At 42.6% G+C, this 14,556-nt stretch overlaps 1 protein-coding gene across 4 annotated transcripts in view; it reads right to left on the bottom strand.

Annotated features, from left to right (window-relative positions):
- Positions 1–14,556, bottom strand: part of Gramd1c (GRAM domain containing 1C) — an 80,034-nt gene that overhangs the window by 17,125 nt on the left and 48,353 nt on the right. For all 4 annotated transcript variants that reach the window (XM_041673403.1, XM_041673404.1, XM_041673406.1 and 1 more), the window contains 3 exons: positions 12,497–12,629; positions 8,836–8,998; positions 103–240 (listed from right to left, as the gene is read on the bottom strand). In XM_041673403.1, coding sequence (XP_041529337.1) covers positions 103–240; positions 8,836–8,998; positions 12,497–12,629 — 434 coding nt within the window. The remainder of the gene's footprint in view (positions 1–102; positions 241–8,835; positions 8,999–12,496; positions 12,630–14,556) is intronic.

Below are 14,556 nucleotides of genomic sequence, written 5' to 3'. Positions count from 1 at the left end.
CCTTAAAATCAAAGTGTATCTAATGCCTCCCCACAAAATCAGTCCCAAACCTCTAAGGATAATCCTCCCAAACTCATTGTTAGATAAGAACAGAAGACCAACCTATTATATTTCTAGAAGTAGTAAATCTCTGCATAAAGTGTGAGCTAGTGAAGAGCAGTTCAAACATTCTCTCAGCACTCATGTGAAAAACGCGGTTGATATAAAGTCTTCCTTGAAGATCTTTCTCCGGAATATTTTCTAGAAAAACAAAACACAAACCAGAGGAGAAGAAATTAAGAAAAGACAATTTCAATATTTGAGGGAGAACTGTGTTTTATTTTGGCCTTGATACAAAAAGTTTTTAAATGTGATTATCCTGCTTCAGAATAATAAAAATACTACAAATTGGAAGATATATATGTGCATATTCATATATATAACATAAGCATATGTGCATGACTAAATAAGACCACCATCTCCAATTATTAAAATCCAAAATACACAGAAATACTTAACTAGAATAATATTGAACTCCTTCTATAAGATACCATGCATATGAATGTTTAATATGTGATAAAAGAAATAGTAATTATCAGAGCCATTTCAAGTCATACCACCAAATACATTCGGAAGATATTAAGTAGCCAGTGATTCTATTTGCTGCGTGCACTAACTCACTGGTCCAATGATCTCACTTGGTTTACCAGACAGGTATCACCATATTCATAGTGTATTCTGTGGAGGCTCGAAAATGTGAGACTATTTCCATGTTGACCAAAAGTCAGGGAGTTGGAACTTACCTCTACTTTCTTCAAGGTTATTGTGCTTCTACCTCAAACAAAGGTCCCACCTAGTAGTTGAACAGGAGTTCTGCTCCCTCAAGGTTATTGTCAACAGGAAGAGGTATTTTTGTCGAGGTATATCCCCAACAGCATTCTCAGTGCTCTACATTACAATGGGAATAACAACTCCTCCTAAAAAAGTATTCGCCAAAGCTGAATAATGTTCAGTAGAACAGTACTTGGTCTACCTGGGAACTTGATAGTTAGGTATCTGCTGAAAATTACTGCAGCAAATGAAGTAATGTCTGTTCACCCCTTCTGATGTTCCATTAGACATCTCTCTGTCAGTGTTCCCATGGCCATCTCTCTGTCAGTGTTCCCATGGTCAGCTCTCTGTCACTATTCCCATGGTCAGCTCTCTGTCACTATTCCCATGGTCAGCTCTCTGTCAGTGTTCCCATGGTCAGCTCTCTGTCAGTGTTCCCACGGTCATCTCTCTGTCAGTGTTCCCACGGTCAGCTCTCTGTCAGTGTTCCCATGGTCAGCTCTCTGTCAGTGTTCCTGTGGTCATCTCTCTGTCAGTGTTCCCACGGTCATCTCTCTGTCACTGTTCCCATGGTCAGCTTTCTGTCAGTGTTCTCATGGTCATCTCTCTGTCAGTGTTCCCATGGTCAGCTCTCTGTCAGTGTTCCCATGGTCATCTCTCTGTCACTGTTCCCATGGTCATCTCTCTGTCAGTGTTCCCACGGTCATCTCTCTGTCAGTGTTCCCATGGTCATCTCTCTGTCAGTGTTCCCGTGGTCATCTCTCTGTCAGTGTTCCCGTGGTCATCTCTCTGTCAGTGTTCCCATGGTCAGCTGTCAGTGTTCCCATGGTCAGCTCTCTGTCAGTGTTCCCACGGTCATCTCTCTGTCAGTGTTCCCACGGTCATCTCTATGTCAGTGTTCCCGTGGTCATCTCTATGTCAGTGTTCCCGTGGTCATCTCTATGTCAGTGTTCCTGTGGTCATCTCTGTCAGTGTTCCCGTGGTCATCTCTATGTAAGTGTTCCTGTGGTCATCTCTGTTAGTGTTCCCGTGATCATCACAATGTTCCCATGGTCATCTCTATGTCAATATTCACATATGTGATCATGTCTATGTCAGTGTTCCCGTGGTCATCTCTCTGTCAGTGTTCCCACGGTCATCTCTATGTCAGTGTCAGTGTTCCCGTGGTCATCTCTATGTCAATGTTCCCGTGGTCATCTCTATGTCAGTGTTCCTGTGGTCATCTCTGTCAGTGTTCCCGTGGTCATGTCTATGTAAGTGTTCCTGTGGTCATCTCTGTTAGTGTTCCCGTGGTCATCACAGTGTTCCCATGGTCATCTCTATGTCAATATTCACATATGTGATCATGTCTATGTCAGTGTTCCCGTGGTCATCTCTATGTCAGTGTTCCTGTGGTCATCTCTGTCAGTGTTCCCGTGGTCATGTCTATGTAAGTGTTCCTGTGGTCATCTCTGTTAGTGTTCACGTGCTCATCTCAGTGTTCCCATGGTCATCTCTATGTCAATATTCACATATGTGATCATGTCTATGTCAGAAACTGTGCCAACCACCTTCCAGCATGGATCCTTCTCGGCCTTATGCAGTCCTCTGAAAGGACTTCTTCCTCTATGGGGAGAAAGGTGTGGTGGAGAGACAGCTGTCAAGATATCAAGATCAGGAATGACTGCTCTGAAATTTGAACCCACTCCAGCACACAAAAAGTGCCCTGTGTTTTATATAGCCAGAAAGAGTCTAACTGAAAAAAACTATTTTTAAAAATGGGGAAAAATGGAAAGGAAAAGAGCAGGAATCGAAGCCTGGTGCACAATGAAAATAGTGGAAATACAACACAAAATTTTACTGATCTGAGGACAGTGACTGGTTATTATTTCAAGCCTTACCCTCCACCAATACACAATAAAAAACCATGACAAGAGCTCCAAACATCAGAAACCAAACTCCAAGGGTTATCTGTGTGAAGAATCTGTCAATATTAACCTACGGGAACCAGTGTGGTTCAACAAAAGACATGGTCTACAAACCAGAAAAGCATCTAAGCTTGCCCCCACCACTATTGTTTGCTCCCTCACTATTGATTTGTGTGTAGAGAATTTACAAACGCCATGTAGATATCAATTTACCCTCTTCTTATAAAAACACTATTTATCGGCAGAACAATTCACTGAAATCTCAAAGAGCTCCTTGGGTGTAGAAATCATCCCTGAAATTAGGCAATTTGCTAAAGTTTCATAAGATAGCCTCCCTGCTAGGCTCTTGAGCTTTCACTGACACAGAAGTATTATATGTCCATGATGAAAATAACTCGAATATTCACAAAGGAAGCAAACAAAAATTCAATGGGATTTCTTCAGGAGAGTCCTTCTATCCATCCCAAAATGCTACATTGCACTTAGTTATTTTCTCTCTTTAGCCAGCTCTAATCTCAGGCTCTAATCAAGCCTTCTCAGGATTAGGCTTCTTTGCTACGTCCTTGAACCCTGGAAGAGCGCTAGCCATGTTTTTTCACATAATGACCTTCAGTCATGGCTTGCTGGTGTCCTCCCTGAAAACACTAGAGTAGTGGGCTTGAAGACTACTGAAAGTGTGAAATGCTCTTGGCTCCTGTGAATAATGCAGTTCTAACAAGGGATGCTAGAAGCAGCTCTGGCTTTTATCTAAGGGGCACATACCCTGGAAAAGACTAATGTGCCTAAGCCTTCTAGATCGCCCACATCCCCATTAAAATCTGCTGGGTTGTTTCCTTGTTTGCTTGATGATAGCCATTCTAACTGGGGTGGGACAGAATCTCAATGTAATTATTTTAGGTTGGTTGGTTTTGGAGTGGGGGTGGTGTTTGTGTTTTGTTTGTGTGTTTGTTTGAAGCAGAGTTTCTTATAGCACAAGCTGGCCTCAAACTTACTGTGGTTGAGGATGACCTTGAACTTCTGACCTTTCGGCCTCTGACTCCCTATTTGTGGGACTGCAGGCCTGTGTCACTGTGCAATGCTGGGACCAAATCCAGGGCTTGGGGGGATGTGCTAGGCAAGCCCTCTGGCAAATGAGCTCCGCTCTCTAACCCATCAATGCAGCCTCCCCAAGAGGCGTTGAAGATTTTCACGTGTATTTATTGGCCATTTGTACTTTTTTATTTGAAAAGTTGTTTTGGGTTCATTTGTTCATTTATCAACTGAATCGCTTGCTCTCTGGCTATTTAGTTTTTAAATATTTTCTGGATATTAATCGCTGTTGGATACGGAAAAGACTCTTCCTACTCTGTACGATGTCTTATCACTCTATTGATTTTCTTTTGCTGTACAAATTTTTTAAAGTTGAATGCACAGCTAATATTTTCTTTACACCTAGAAACAGTCATTTCTCTCTCTCTCTCTTTTTTTTTTTTTTTTTTTTTGGTTTTTCGAGACAGGGTTTCTCTTAAGGGGCCCGATTTTATAACTTCGAAAAGTGAGTCTCTTATTCAGAACGAAAACAGAAAGATTACACTTATGTACACTCTTCTGTACAGTATTTTCATATTTCTCCTAAGCAACATTAGGTTTTAGGTTCTGAATTATGACTGATAAAAGTATAATTTACTATAGCAGTATCAGAAATTAATAATATATTCTGCATGGAAATAAGTACATAAAATAAAGTTTCTGCTTTGGGTTACTCATTTATGAGATTCCTTTTTTTTTTTTTTTTTTTTTTTTTTTTGAGACAACGTTTCTCTGTAGCTTTGGAACCTGTCCTGGAACTAGCTCTTGTAGACCAGGCTGGCCTTGAACTCAAGAGACTCTCTCTTTGCCTCCCAAGGGCTTGGATTAAAGGCGTGCACCACCACTGCCCGGCTCATTTATGAAATTCTTGACATTTCAATTCCCTCCAAAGAACAATACCAATAATACTGCTGTAGCACAGTAAGTTGACAGGTGGTGTTCTTTAAATGAAGGAAGGACACTGCTTAACTCAGGAGCAGGGACTGGAGAGGTGGTTGCTCTTTCAGAGGATGTCAGTTTGGATCCTAGTATTCACATTGGGTAACTCACAACCAGCTCCAGGAGATCCAAGGACCCCCGTACCTCTGTGGACACCAGCAATTGCACACAAAGATAAACACAAATACACATTTTTTACAGTATCAGTTTGAAGGTAGCAGTAGAAATTATTTGGAATGAGGCAGATAAATGCAGGGGAAATAAGGTAACCCAAACTCACAACACATACTGCCAGCTGTTTTGAGAATATATAGCTATGTCCTACAAAGGTAAGGTTTGAGCTGGGGAGGGCAGACAGATTCTCTCCATGAGACAGTACCGTGATGCTCTGTTTTAATTGGTTTGTCTGGAATGGAGGATTCTAGAGAGAATCTCTATATCAAAATAATCTCGTGTTCTTTCCCCTAAATCACAGCATAAATGTGATATGAAAGGCAGGGCTGGATTTTCTTATTTTTCTGTCTGCTCAAAAACAGATCAAAGTGCTCCATTTTAGCCAGCGTGGTGGTGCAGGCATAATCCCAGCACTCAGGATAGGGTAGGAGGGTCCTGGAAGCCCGAGACTAGCCTGAGCTCTATGACCAGTTTCAGGACAGCCAGGGCTATACAAAAAGGCAGTGTCAACAAATGATGACAACAAACCTAACCCACGTTTTGTTTAAAGAGAGTTCCACCCAGCCAGCCTCCATCAATGCCCCAACCTCCTGAGTTGGTCTCCTTCATTTGGCCTTCCCTACTTCTCCCCTATTTCATCTCCTGCCAATGCCTCATTACTTTACAACCTGAGAAAAGAGACAAACATAGAGCCATCATCAGGCTCACTTGAAAGATCTGATGAGCCTGAGATCTGAAACCCATCTAGGGAAAACAGTAGGATCACCCAAATTATTATCTAATGATAATCTAGTAGGAAAAAATCACCCCTACACCTTAAGGACACTTTAGGGAAACACCATGGAAATGCTTGCTGCAGAACCAGGCACTTTCTAAAGAGGCAACAAAAACAGCACAGAGTGGCCAGGGTCCATGTGCAGTAACCACACACTATTACCTTCTGTTATTCCTAGATGGGTGTACAGCTTTCAAGTTTTAGTGTTGTTTTTCTAGGAACTCAATAACGAAGCGATGTTTTAAGGACAATTCTTAAGAGCAGATTTAATGACAGAGAAAATGATTCCTTGCTTTGTTGTCACTGGCCTGTTTGGCCACTGGGTGCCAGACTAGATCTTCCTAGAGGCCCAAGTTCAGGCAGGCAGGGCATGACTAATTCGTGCCCACACATTCTAAAGCGCAGTAGCACGAGACCTAGTAAGGCCATGCTACTCATCATTCCTGTCCTGCCTACTGTACTGATGACAAAGACCTTCATATTTTCAGGAAAGACTTCTCATGAAACCTACTGGATAATATGGCACACCACAGGTTGTGGACACGTAGAGTAGGGAGCATGGTTTGCCGGTAAGTTTGCCATAAAACATCTTTTTGTTGTTGTTATTTTATTCTCAACTATTCCCTGCCTCCTTCTTCCTCCTGCCCCACCTCCTGAGCATGCTCTGTGGAAAGAGCAAGAAGGTAGCTTTCCACAGCCAGTTAGAGTGGCCTCACCAGAAGGCAGCTCTGCTGGGCCTGACCTATGACTTTTGCCCTAAGAACTGTAAGGAATTACATTGTTCTCTGAACCACGGGAACTGAAGTATCTGTCATGGCAGCCTATGCTGCCTAATATAATGTGTAAGCGTGGAAGGAGCATACCAGGCAGGCTCACTACATGTGTCCTGTCTTATGAAGCCTAGGTACCCTCTGCAGCCCCTGCTGCTCCATGGCTGATCTCTCCTCATCCTCCTTTCCAGCTCGCTCGGCAGCCTTGTTACCTCTGGCACATCTAATGTAAGTAGATTAGCCTCTAACTTGGCCACCGTCAGTGTTAATGGTCTCTCTGACTTGTTCTTTGTGTCTTTTCCCAATTTTATTACTGTAGGGATATCAGGAAGGATGCTATTTCTTGAGCCCGTGCAACAACATAAAGAATACAATAAAAACACAGCCAGAGAACAACCCATTTGCTACCCAGAAGGCCTTTTTTTCAGTAAAGATTCTGGTTACTCAACATCAGGAGAGTCTAGCTAAATCTATTGGTCTTCTAACACCAAATGGCTTATTTTTCACATTTCATTTATTTATTGTGGGAGGGCACATGGGCCATTGCTCTTTTGCAGGGTCAAAGGACAACCTGCAGGAGTCTGTTTTCTCTTTCATCGTGTGGATTCCAAGGACTGAACTTAGCTTATTTGGTTTAGTGACAAGTCCCTTTGCCCACAGAGCCACATCACTGGCTCCGTTAGGTTATTTTTAAAAACCATGTAGTATATTATTAGCAATTTACTTTGTAAAAAAAATTCTACTACAGAATGTTCTTTAAAAGTAATATGAACCAGGTGGTGTTTGCACAAGCCTTTCATCCCAGCACTTGGGAGGCAGAGGCAAGTGGATCTCTGTGATAGCATACAGAACTAGTTCCAGGACAGCCAGGGCTACACAGAGAACCCTGTCTCAAAAAATAAAGTAAAACAAAATTAAGAATTCAATGGAAATTTATTCTATAGAGACAGTTCAGAAGTAATAATGAGAATGTGATCATGGGTCTGCCTTCAAAGTTATTTTAAAATATTTCTCAAAAATAACTGATACAGATTGAAATAATAATTTTCTAAGTAATCTTTTAAATAAAAAGAATTGCTTCTAGACATTTTATTTCCTACTGGAAGCCACACAGTAATTTAAGTTAATATTCATCTCAGAATATGTACCTGCCACTATGACTACTTGCTTTTAAATACGTGTGTGTGTGTGTGTGTGTGTGTGTGTGTGTGTGTGTGTGTAAGTATAAAGTCAGGCTTGCAGAGCCTTTGTTAAGATGTATGTTTGTTTGAAGCAGGGTGTCACTATGTGCCTGGAACTCATTACGTAGACCAGTCTAGCTTCAAACACACAGAGACTCTCCTGCCTCCACTTCCTAAATTCTGGGATTCAGTTGCACACCACCACATCCAGCAGGTATCCTTTTTTACAAAGAAGAAAGAGAAAGAAGAATTTGGGAAATCCTGGACACAGTGCTCATGACTTTAAGCCCAGCAGTGGCAGAGGCAGAAGGATCTCTGACTTCAGCAGTACTAAAAAGTAAGTTCCAGGCTGTCTGCCAGTGAGAATCTATCTCCAATAACAATTATAATAGTAATAATTTCGGAACTACTTTAGTTAAGTGAAAAGAACACAGGACTCAAGGTCTTGTCCTCAGTCCAACCTCTGTGCAGTTAACTAGCTATACGTGTTCAAACCAAAACTCTCCGTTTCTTCTTTCTCTGTGGGTATGCAGAGGTAGATTAAACACACAGACAATGGGAACATCTTACCCCAGTCAGTCTGCAGGAGCGGCATAGAGACTTTCTGTTAACAGATTTGCTTTTCACTGTTACTACTGCATAAAAGTGTAATGTGTGTGTTCATGTATGTTCGTGTGTGTGCACATGTTTGCAAGTGTCTGTGAGGTCCAGAAAACAACTTTCTGTGTGGTTCCTCGGGAGACATCCACCTTTATTTTTTGAGACAAGGTCTCATCTCTCATTGGGACCTGGAGCTTGCTGAATAGGCTAGGTTGTCTGGCCGGTGAGACCAAGGATCTGCCTGTCTCTTTGTTGTTGGGAGTACAGACCCTCACCACCACGGTCACCAAAGTTGGGTCTGTCTTGTGGACACTTGGGGTTGAACGCAACGTTGCTTGCACTGAGATATCTCACTGTGCCCCAACTCGCTATTCCCGAGAGCTTGGAATTATAAGCCAACCTAGTGGAGACTTTCAAATTCCAGGCTTTGAGAGAAATGAAGATGGGCCAGACTGACAAGAGGTTCTCCTGTGTTCCCTACACACTCATTCCTTTGCTGGGTCTCTTTAGTGCGAGGCTGCCACAATCAAATTCCCACTCTGCACACACCTAACACAAGGGTAAACATTAGAACACATGCCTGGAATTTTGTTGAGGTTTGAATTCTTTACCTTCATCAACAGAATCTGAAGTGCTGCTTTTGTCCCGAGAAAGGTACTCATTTTTATTCAAGTCCAGCGATTTGGAGGGCGCTCTACTTAACCTCTTTCCCGAAGCTAGCGAAGGGCTTTTTTTCAAAGGTTTCTCACTCTGGGGCTCTTCTTTTCCTAATCCCTAAAAGACAAACAATTTGGTTAAAAAATAAAAAAACTTATTTGAAGCTTAGGTCTTACAGTAAGAACTTTAATATTAAATACTAGGAGTAAAGGCTTAGAATGCTGCTTTTTGAAAACTATTTACAGCACTCTGTTGAGACTGACTGCTACCCTTGACATGTTAGTAGGTAATAAATGTCTTCCTCAAGTGTTCTCAGGCAGTAATGAATGGCAGATTTATGAAGAATATCATATAGAAGGAATTCAGAGGAAGTTGGAAGCAGAGGGAAAGGGGAAAAAAATAAGGAACAATCAGGTCTTTTGGTGGGCAAGGGAGAGAAGCCAAACCCAGCTTGTTTCCTTAGCCGGTGCCCACTTCTCACCTATCTCTCAAAATCAATAACTAAAATAGAAATGGAAAGAAAATAGAGAGGAGTCACCTAGGAAGCGGGGTGGTGGTGGCGGCGCACGCCTTTAATCCCAGTACTCGGGAGGCAGAGGTAGGAGGATCTCTGTGAGTTCGGGGCCAGCCTGGTCTACAGAGGTAGTTCCAGGACAGGCTCAAAAGCTACAGAGAAACCCTATCTCGAAAAAGAAAAAAAGAAAAAGAAAAAAGAAAAGATAAAGAAGTCACCTAGGAGTATGGTGGGGGAGGAGCGAGGGACTTCATAACAAACTGGTCCTACTATCGAGAGACTAAGAGATAAGAAATTAAAATATATACCAAAATATGAAACATATACTGTTTGGGCATGTTTAATAAGGACATGTCATTTTGATAGTAATTAAATGATAGACATTCAATATAAATGCTCGTGTTGTGTTATCACTCAAATAGAACTAACCATAATTAGTAAAATAAGAATATGTATTAACTATACAGAAAACTTTCTTTTTGGACTGTGTGTACGCAGATGAAAGAGCACACAAAACATATGTCCAGCTCTTTTCCTTTCTGCGCTAGGAGATGCTTACCTAGCACTGAACAGACTCAGCTCCAGGGAGGACACAGGTTTCCACTGGCCATCTGGGAAACTAGGTGGCAAGTGGGACCCAGGACACAATCACTAACGAGTTAGACTACCCTACCCAGAGAACCGGCTCTTCAAGCAGAGAGTACAGCTGAAATCACGAGGGGACTGTTTGGGAGTTCCACAGGAGAGAGCTGTTTGGCCACCCAGCAGAGCCAGGGCCGCTCCACACACGTATTTCTCCTCTGTTAACTAAGTTATACCTCCTATTATAGGATCATAGATACCTGCGTGAAAGGCAAGAAATGTTGGCATTTGGTTTATTTTATTTTATTTATTTTTATTTTTATTATTATTATTTTTTTTTTTTTTGGATTTTCGAGACAGGGTTTCTCCGTAGCTTTTGGTTCCTGTCCTGGAACTAGCTCTTGTAGACCAGGCTGGCCTCGAACTCACAGAGATCTGCCTGCCTCTGCCTCCTGAGTGCTGGGATTAAAGGCGTGCTCCACCACCGCCCGGCTTTGGCTAATTTTATAATGAGCATGTTTCCACTTGGAAAACAGCTATTTCTGACTTTTGTTATTTTCAATGTATGAAAATAAAAACAGCAGACAAAGCGAAATACAGACATTTGCTGACCTCTGAGACCCGAGAATCTCACCATCATGCACCTTGGAAAAAAGACCCAGCTTCCAGGGCTTGAAAACCTCTGTCCTGAACATCAACAAGGGTCTACTACACTCCTACGTTCTGTTCGCTATGAAGAAAACAGGCAGCTTCTTTTAGGGACAGAACTGGAGGCAAGAACCGGCAGGCTAAGGATTCCAAGAGGAGCCACAGAAGACAGGGGACGCAGGAAGGACTGAAAGACTAGAGTCTGAGAACCCTCTCCTCAAAGCTGGACTTTGGCAAATGGATCAGGGGACTGTAGGAAGCCCCCAGCTTGTTACCTCCCCTGACTAAGTGTTTCACATGTAACAATAACTTCCAGAATGGCGTCCCTCTTGCATGAGTAGATCTCTGAGTATCTATTCCCGGAAACGTTTTATAAAAGTAGGCTGATGTAGGTGTATGATGAAGGATGGTCTTCTAAAACAAGTGTAGAACTCAAGGGCTTTCTATGTGAATAAATTTTGTGCCAGTATTTTCCCAACAATTTCCCAGAGGAGATGCTAGGTGCACCCTAAGGGGGCTGGGAAAAAAAAGAACCATTGCTGACCACATTCAGGCTCACTTAACGAATGCTAGGAACTGTTCTCAGTACCTTCATAGCTACCAATTCATTTTTTTTTTCTTTTGGGGAAGGAGGTTCTTGAGACAGGGTTTCTTTGTGTAGCCTTGGCTGTTGTAGAACTAGCTCTGTGGATCAGGCTGACCTTGAACTCAGAGAGATCCACCTGCCTCTGCCTCAGTGTTGGGATAAAAGGCATGTGCCAACACCACCCAGCTTCATTTATCATTATTTTAGAAATCCTATGAGTCTCTACCCTCACTTTATAATTGAGACAACAAACGTAAGTTTAAGTTTAATTAGCTTACTTAGTACCGCGCCATTAGCAAGTGACAGCGGCAGGTTCTGAGGCCCCAGTGCCGCTCTAAAAACCTGTCACCCAGCTGCAGGCCCAAACAAGAAAAGCTGTGTTGAAGCACTCAACGCTTAGAAGATGGTCTCTAAACACCATGTTCTCCACTAAGAAAATGGCTCATCACATAAATAACATGTCTGTGGTAGAAAACGCACAAATGTGCATGGGACACACAGTTATGCCAGGAAAACGAATAAACAAACAAAAAGCATAAGAGATTACTGGCCATGTAAAAAAGACAGGAGCCCTCTGAAGGGGCTGTCACTGGCAGAGGGTCACACTGAATATCCAATAACAAGAGCAGCAATGAGCCAGGTGGGGATGGCAGTGCCTACAGCCCTAGCTCTGTGGAGAGCGAGGAAGGGGGCTCGCCGATTGATGCCAGTCTAAGGTACATGGCAAGAGCCTGTCTTAAAGAGTCAAAGTAATCATGACTGCAGGTGATGGAAACTCAATACAATTTAAAACTAATACACTTAGGGTACTTCCCAGCTAACTGAGAAGCCCAGGCACTAGCTGGACTGCCATCTTCAATGTGCTACCTAAGGAGTTTCTACTAAAAAGGAAAAAGAAAGGGTTCTCTGTGACCCGACCGCGCTCAAAGGTTCATCTCTCCCCATCCAAACCAGACTTTCTCCACCACGTGCGTTCCTTCACCGGGGGGAAGTTCTGCTGGCTACAGATTGCTGTGTCTGGTTATGTTTTTAACAGTACTATTGTCTTACTCTATGCTGGCAGGGACCTGCTGGGTGCACTGAGCAATAGCCGTCTTTGAAGAACACCACTTTCCCACATAACCTCTGCTTCTTAGAAGCATACACGCTTCCTAATATAGAGCAGCAGCCAGACATCCCAAGCTTCCCAACACTTTGAATGCATTGCATGTTTTACTGGCTCTCCTGTTATGATTACCGCATATCAGTCTCGGGTGTAGTTTTTTTGGGAGCAACATATACTGACCCTTTTTGGCGAGTTTCCATCCAGGGACTCGGTCTCTGAGACTCGGCTAACTGACTCCTGTGGAAAGCCGATGGCCTTGGAGAACTTTTCATCCCTTTCCCCAGAGTCCTCCACAATGCTTCTTCCTGGACTTCTGTAGGAAACAGCATTACAGAAGCAGAAGGTCATGTCTAGCCACACAGGCCTTGGTGCTTCTCTCTGAGGTCTTGGCTGGCCTAAATCAACTCAACAAAGAATAGGTTGTCATGCTGTAACCAGCTCCAGTTATGACAAGTGGTCCTCTTAGAGACACCAGCTGACTTTATTCTTTTTTTTTTTTTTTTTTTTTTTTTTTTGGTTTTTCGAGACAGGGTTTCTCTGTGGCTTTGGAGCCTGTCCTGGAACTAGCTCTTGTAGACCAGGCTGGTCTCGAACTCACAGAGATCCGCCTGCCTCTGCCTCCCGAGTGCTGGGATTAAAGGTGTGCGCCACCACCGCCCGGCTGCTGACTTTATTCTTGAAAATAAAACATATGCCCCTATGCAAATCCATACATTTCAGAAACCACTAAAAGTATAATGAAGCACAAAGTAGCCCCAGCCTAGCTGGTCAGTAGCACGTGCTTGTTTAAGGTCAAGTTGTAAAACCAGAGCTTCAAAGGCTTAGGGAAAAAGATGGTTTTGGTACCCGAAGACAGTCTTACAAGTCTTGCTTCTGAGGTAGTCTCTGTGAAGGTAGCCAGGCCGTCTGGGAGGCAGAAGCTGCTCACTTCTGAATAGAATGCCCTTCAGTCGGGGTGGGGGTGGGGGGAAGGATGGAACGTGGGAAAGGGAGTGGGTCCTTCCCTCTGAGATCTAGTTTGCATTTCCTCCAGCTGAGAGTCAAGCAATCAAAACTGCTGGAGAAGAGCCAGGTTTGGTCGCACACACCTTTAATTCCAGTGCTCAGGGGGCAGAGGAAGAAGGATCTCTATGAATTTAGGGTCAGTCTGGTCAACAGAACCGCTGAATTCCAGGACAGCCAGGGATACACAAATCCTATCTCAAAAAACTGACAAAAACACTCCCTGCAAAGACAGTATAGTTAGTTCTAAAGACATCTCAAACAAGGATGCTCAAACAAACCATCTACGGTAGTGAGGATGAGAATGTTTATGGCCCGAGAGTTAACTGGGCTGACAGTTCTCTCATCCCCAAATCTAAACAATACATGCATAAAGTCACACTATACTATTCCAAAAGAAAATTAAGTGAAATAAGTAAGCCAGCTCATATATTCTCACCATTGGGGATGGAGAGAAAAAAAATAAGGATCCTTGAAATAGCCCTCCATGTGAGTATAGAGATCTCAAAATCTAAGGATGATGAAAGTAAGAAAAGAGAAAAAGAAAAGAAACAGGGAAAAAAAATAATGAGACTTAAAAAAAGAATATGGAGAGCTGAGAAAATAAAGGCTTGGAACAGACTTGCTGTTTTCAGAAGAAGAGCAAGCAAGAGGGAATTGGGCATGGGGGTCCTGCTACATGTTCTTAGAAAACAGTAAACAGGAGAAGAGAATACAGGTTTACTGGTGACCTCAAATGTGTGTGAAATACTTGCTCATAATTCTTATTCTTTCCTGATTCAGAGACTACAAAATTCACAAGTTGACAGAGACCGAAAAACCACTGAATCTAACTGTCTCGTGTTCACAGATGACTAAAATGAGCATCAGAAATGTCCAAAGATCTGCCTGAGATATCTTAGCTATAAACCACAATCCAGATCCCATTGACTACAATCCAAGGTCTCTGCATTAGTAAGCTGATTTTCGACACAGTTTTGATACCCAAGACTAGTAAACTTTATGATGACATCAATGCAATGGGAAAAATTGAACTTTATGGAAAAGTAATAAAATATACATGAGCAATCATGTGAAAAAAGATTATAAAATATTGATGTAAGTTGAGACGATACAGGTTTGAGCAGCAGAAGAGAAGACTGCCCAGGGAAGGAAAGCATTTGTGCATGTATTAAGACTTTCAACACATCTGCATTATCAGATGTGGAGGGCTAGAGACATGGCTCGGCCGTTAACAG

The sequence above is a fragment of the Microtus oregoni genome, unplaced genomic scaffold (assembly GCF_018167655.1).
Source record: "Microtus oregoni isolate MIOR12 unplaced genomic scaffold, Mior012 000023F_ref0000262, whole genome shotgun sequence".
Lineage (NCBI taxonomy): Eukaryota > Metazoa > Chordata > Mammalia > Rodentia > Cricetidae > Microtus > Microtus oregoni.
Note: the sequence above shows the minus strand (reverse complement) of the source record. Positions and strands in the feature narration are given on the sequence as shown.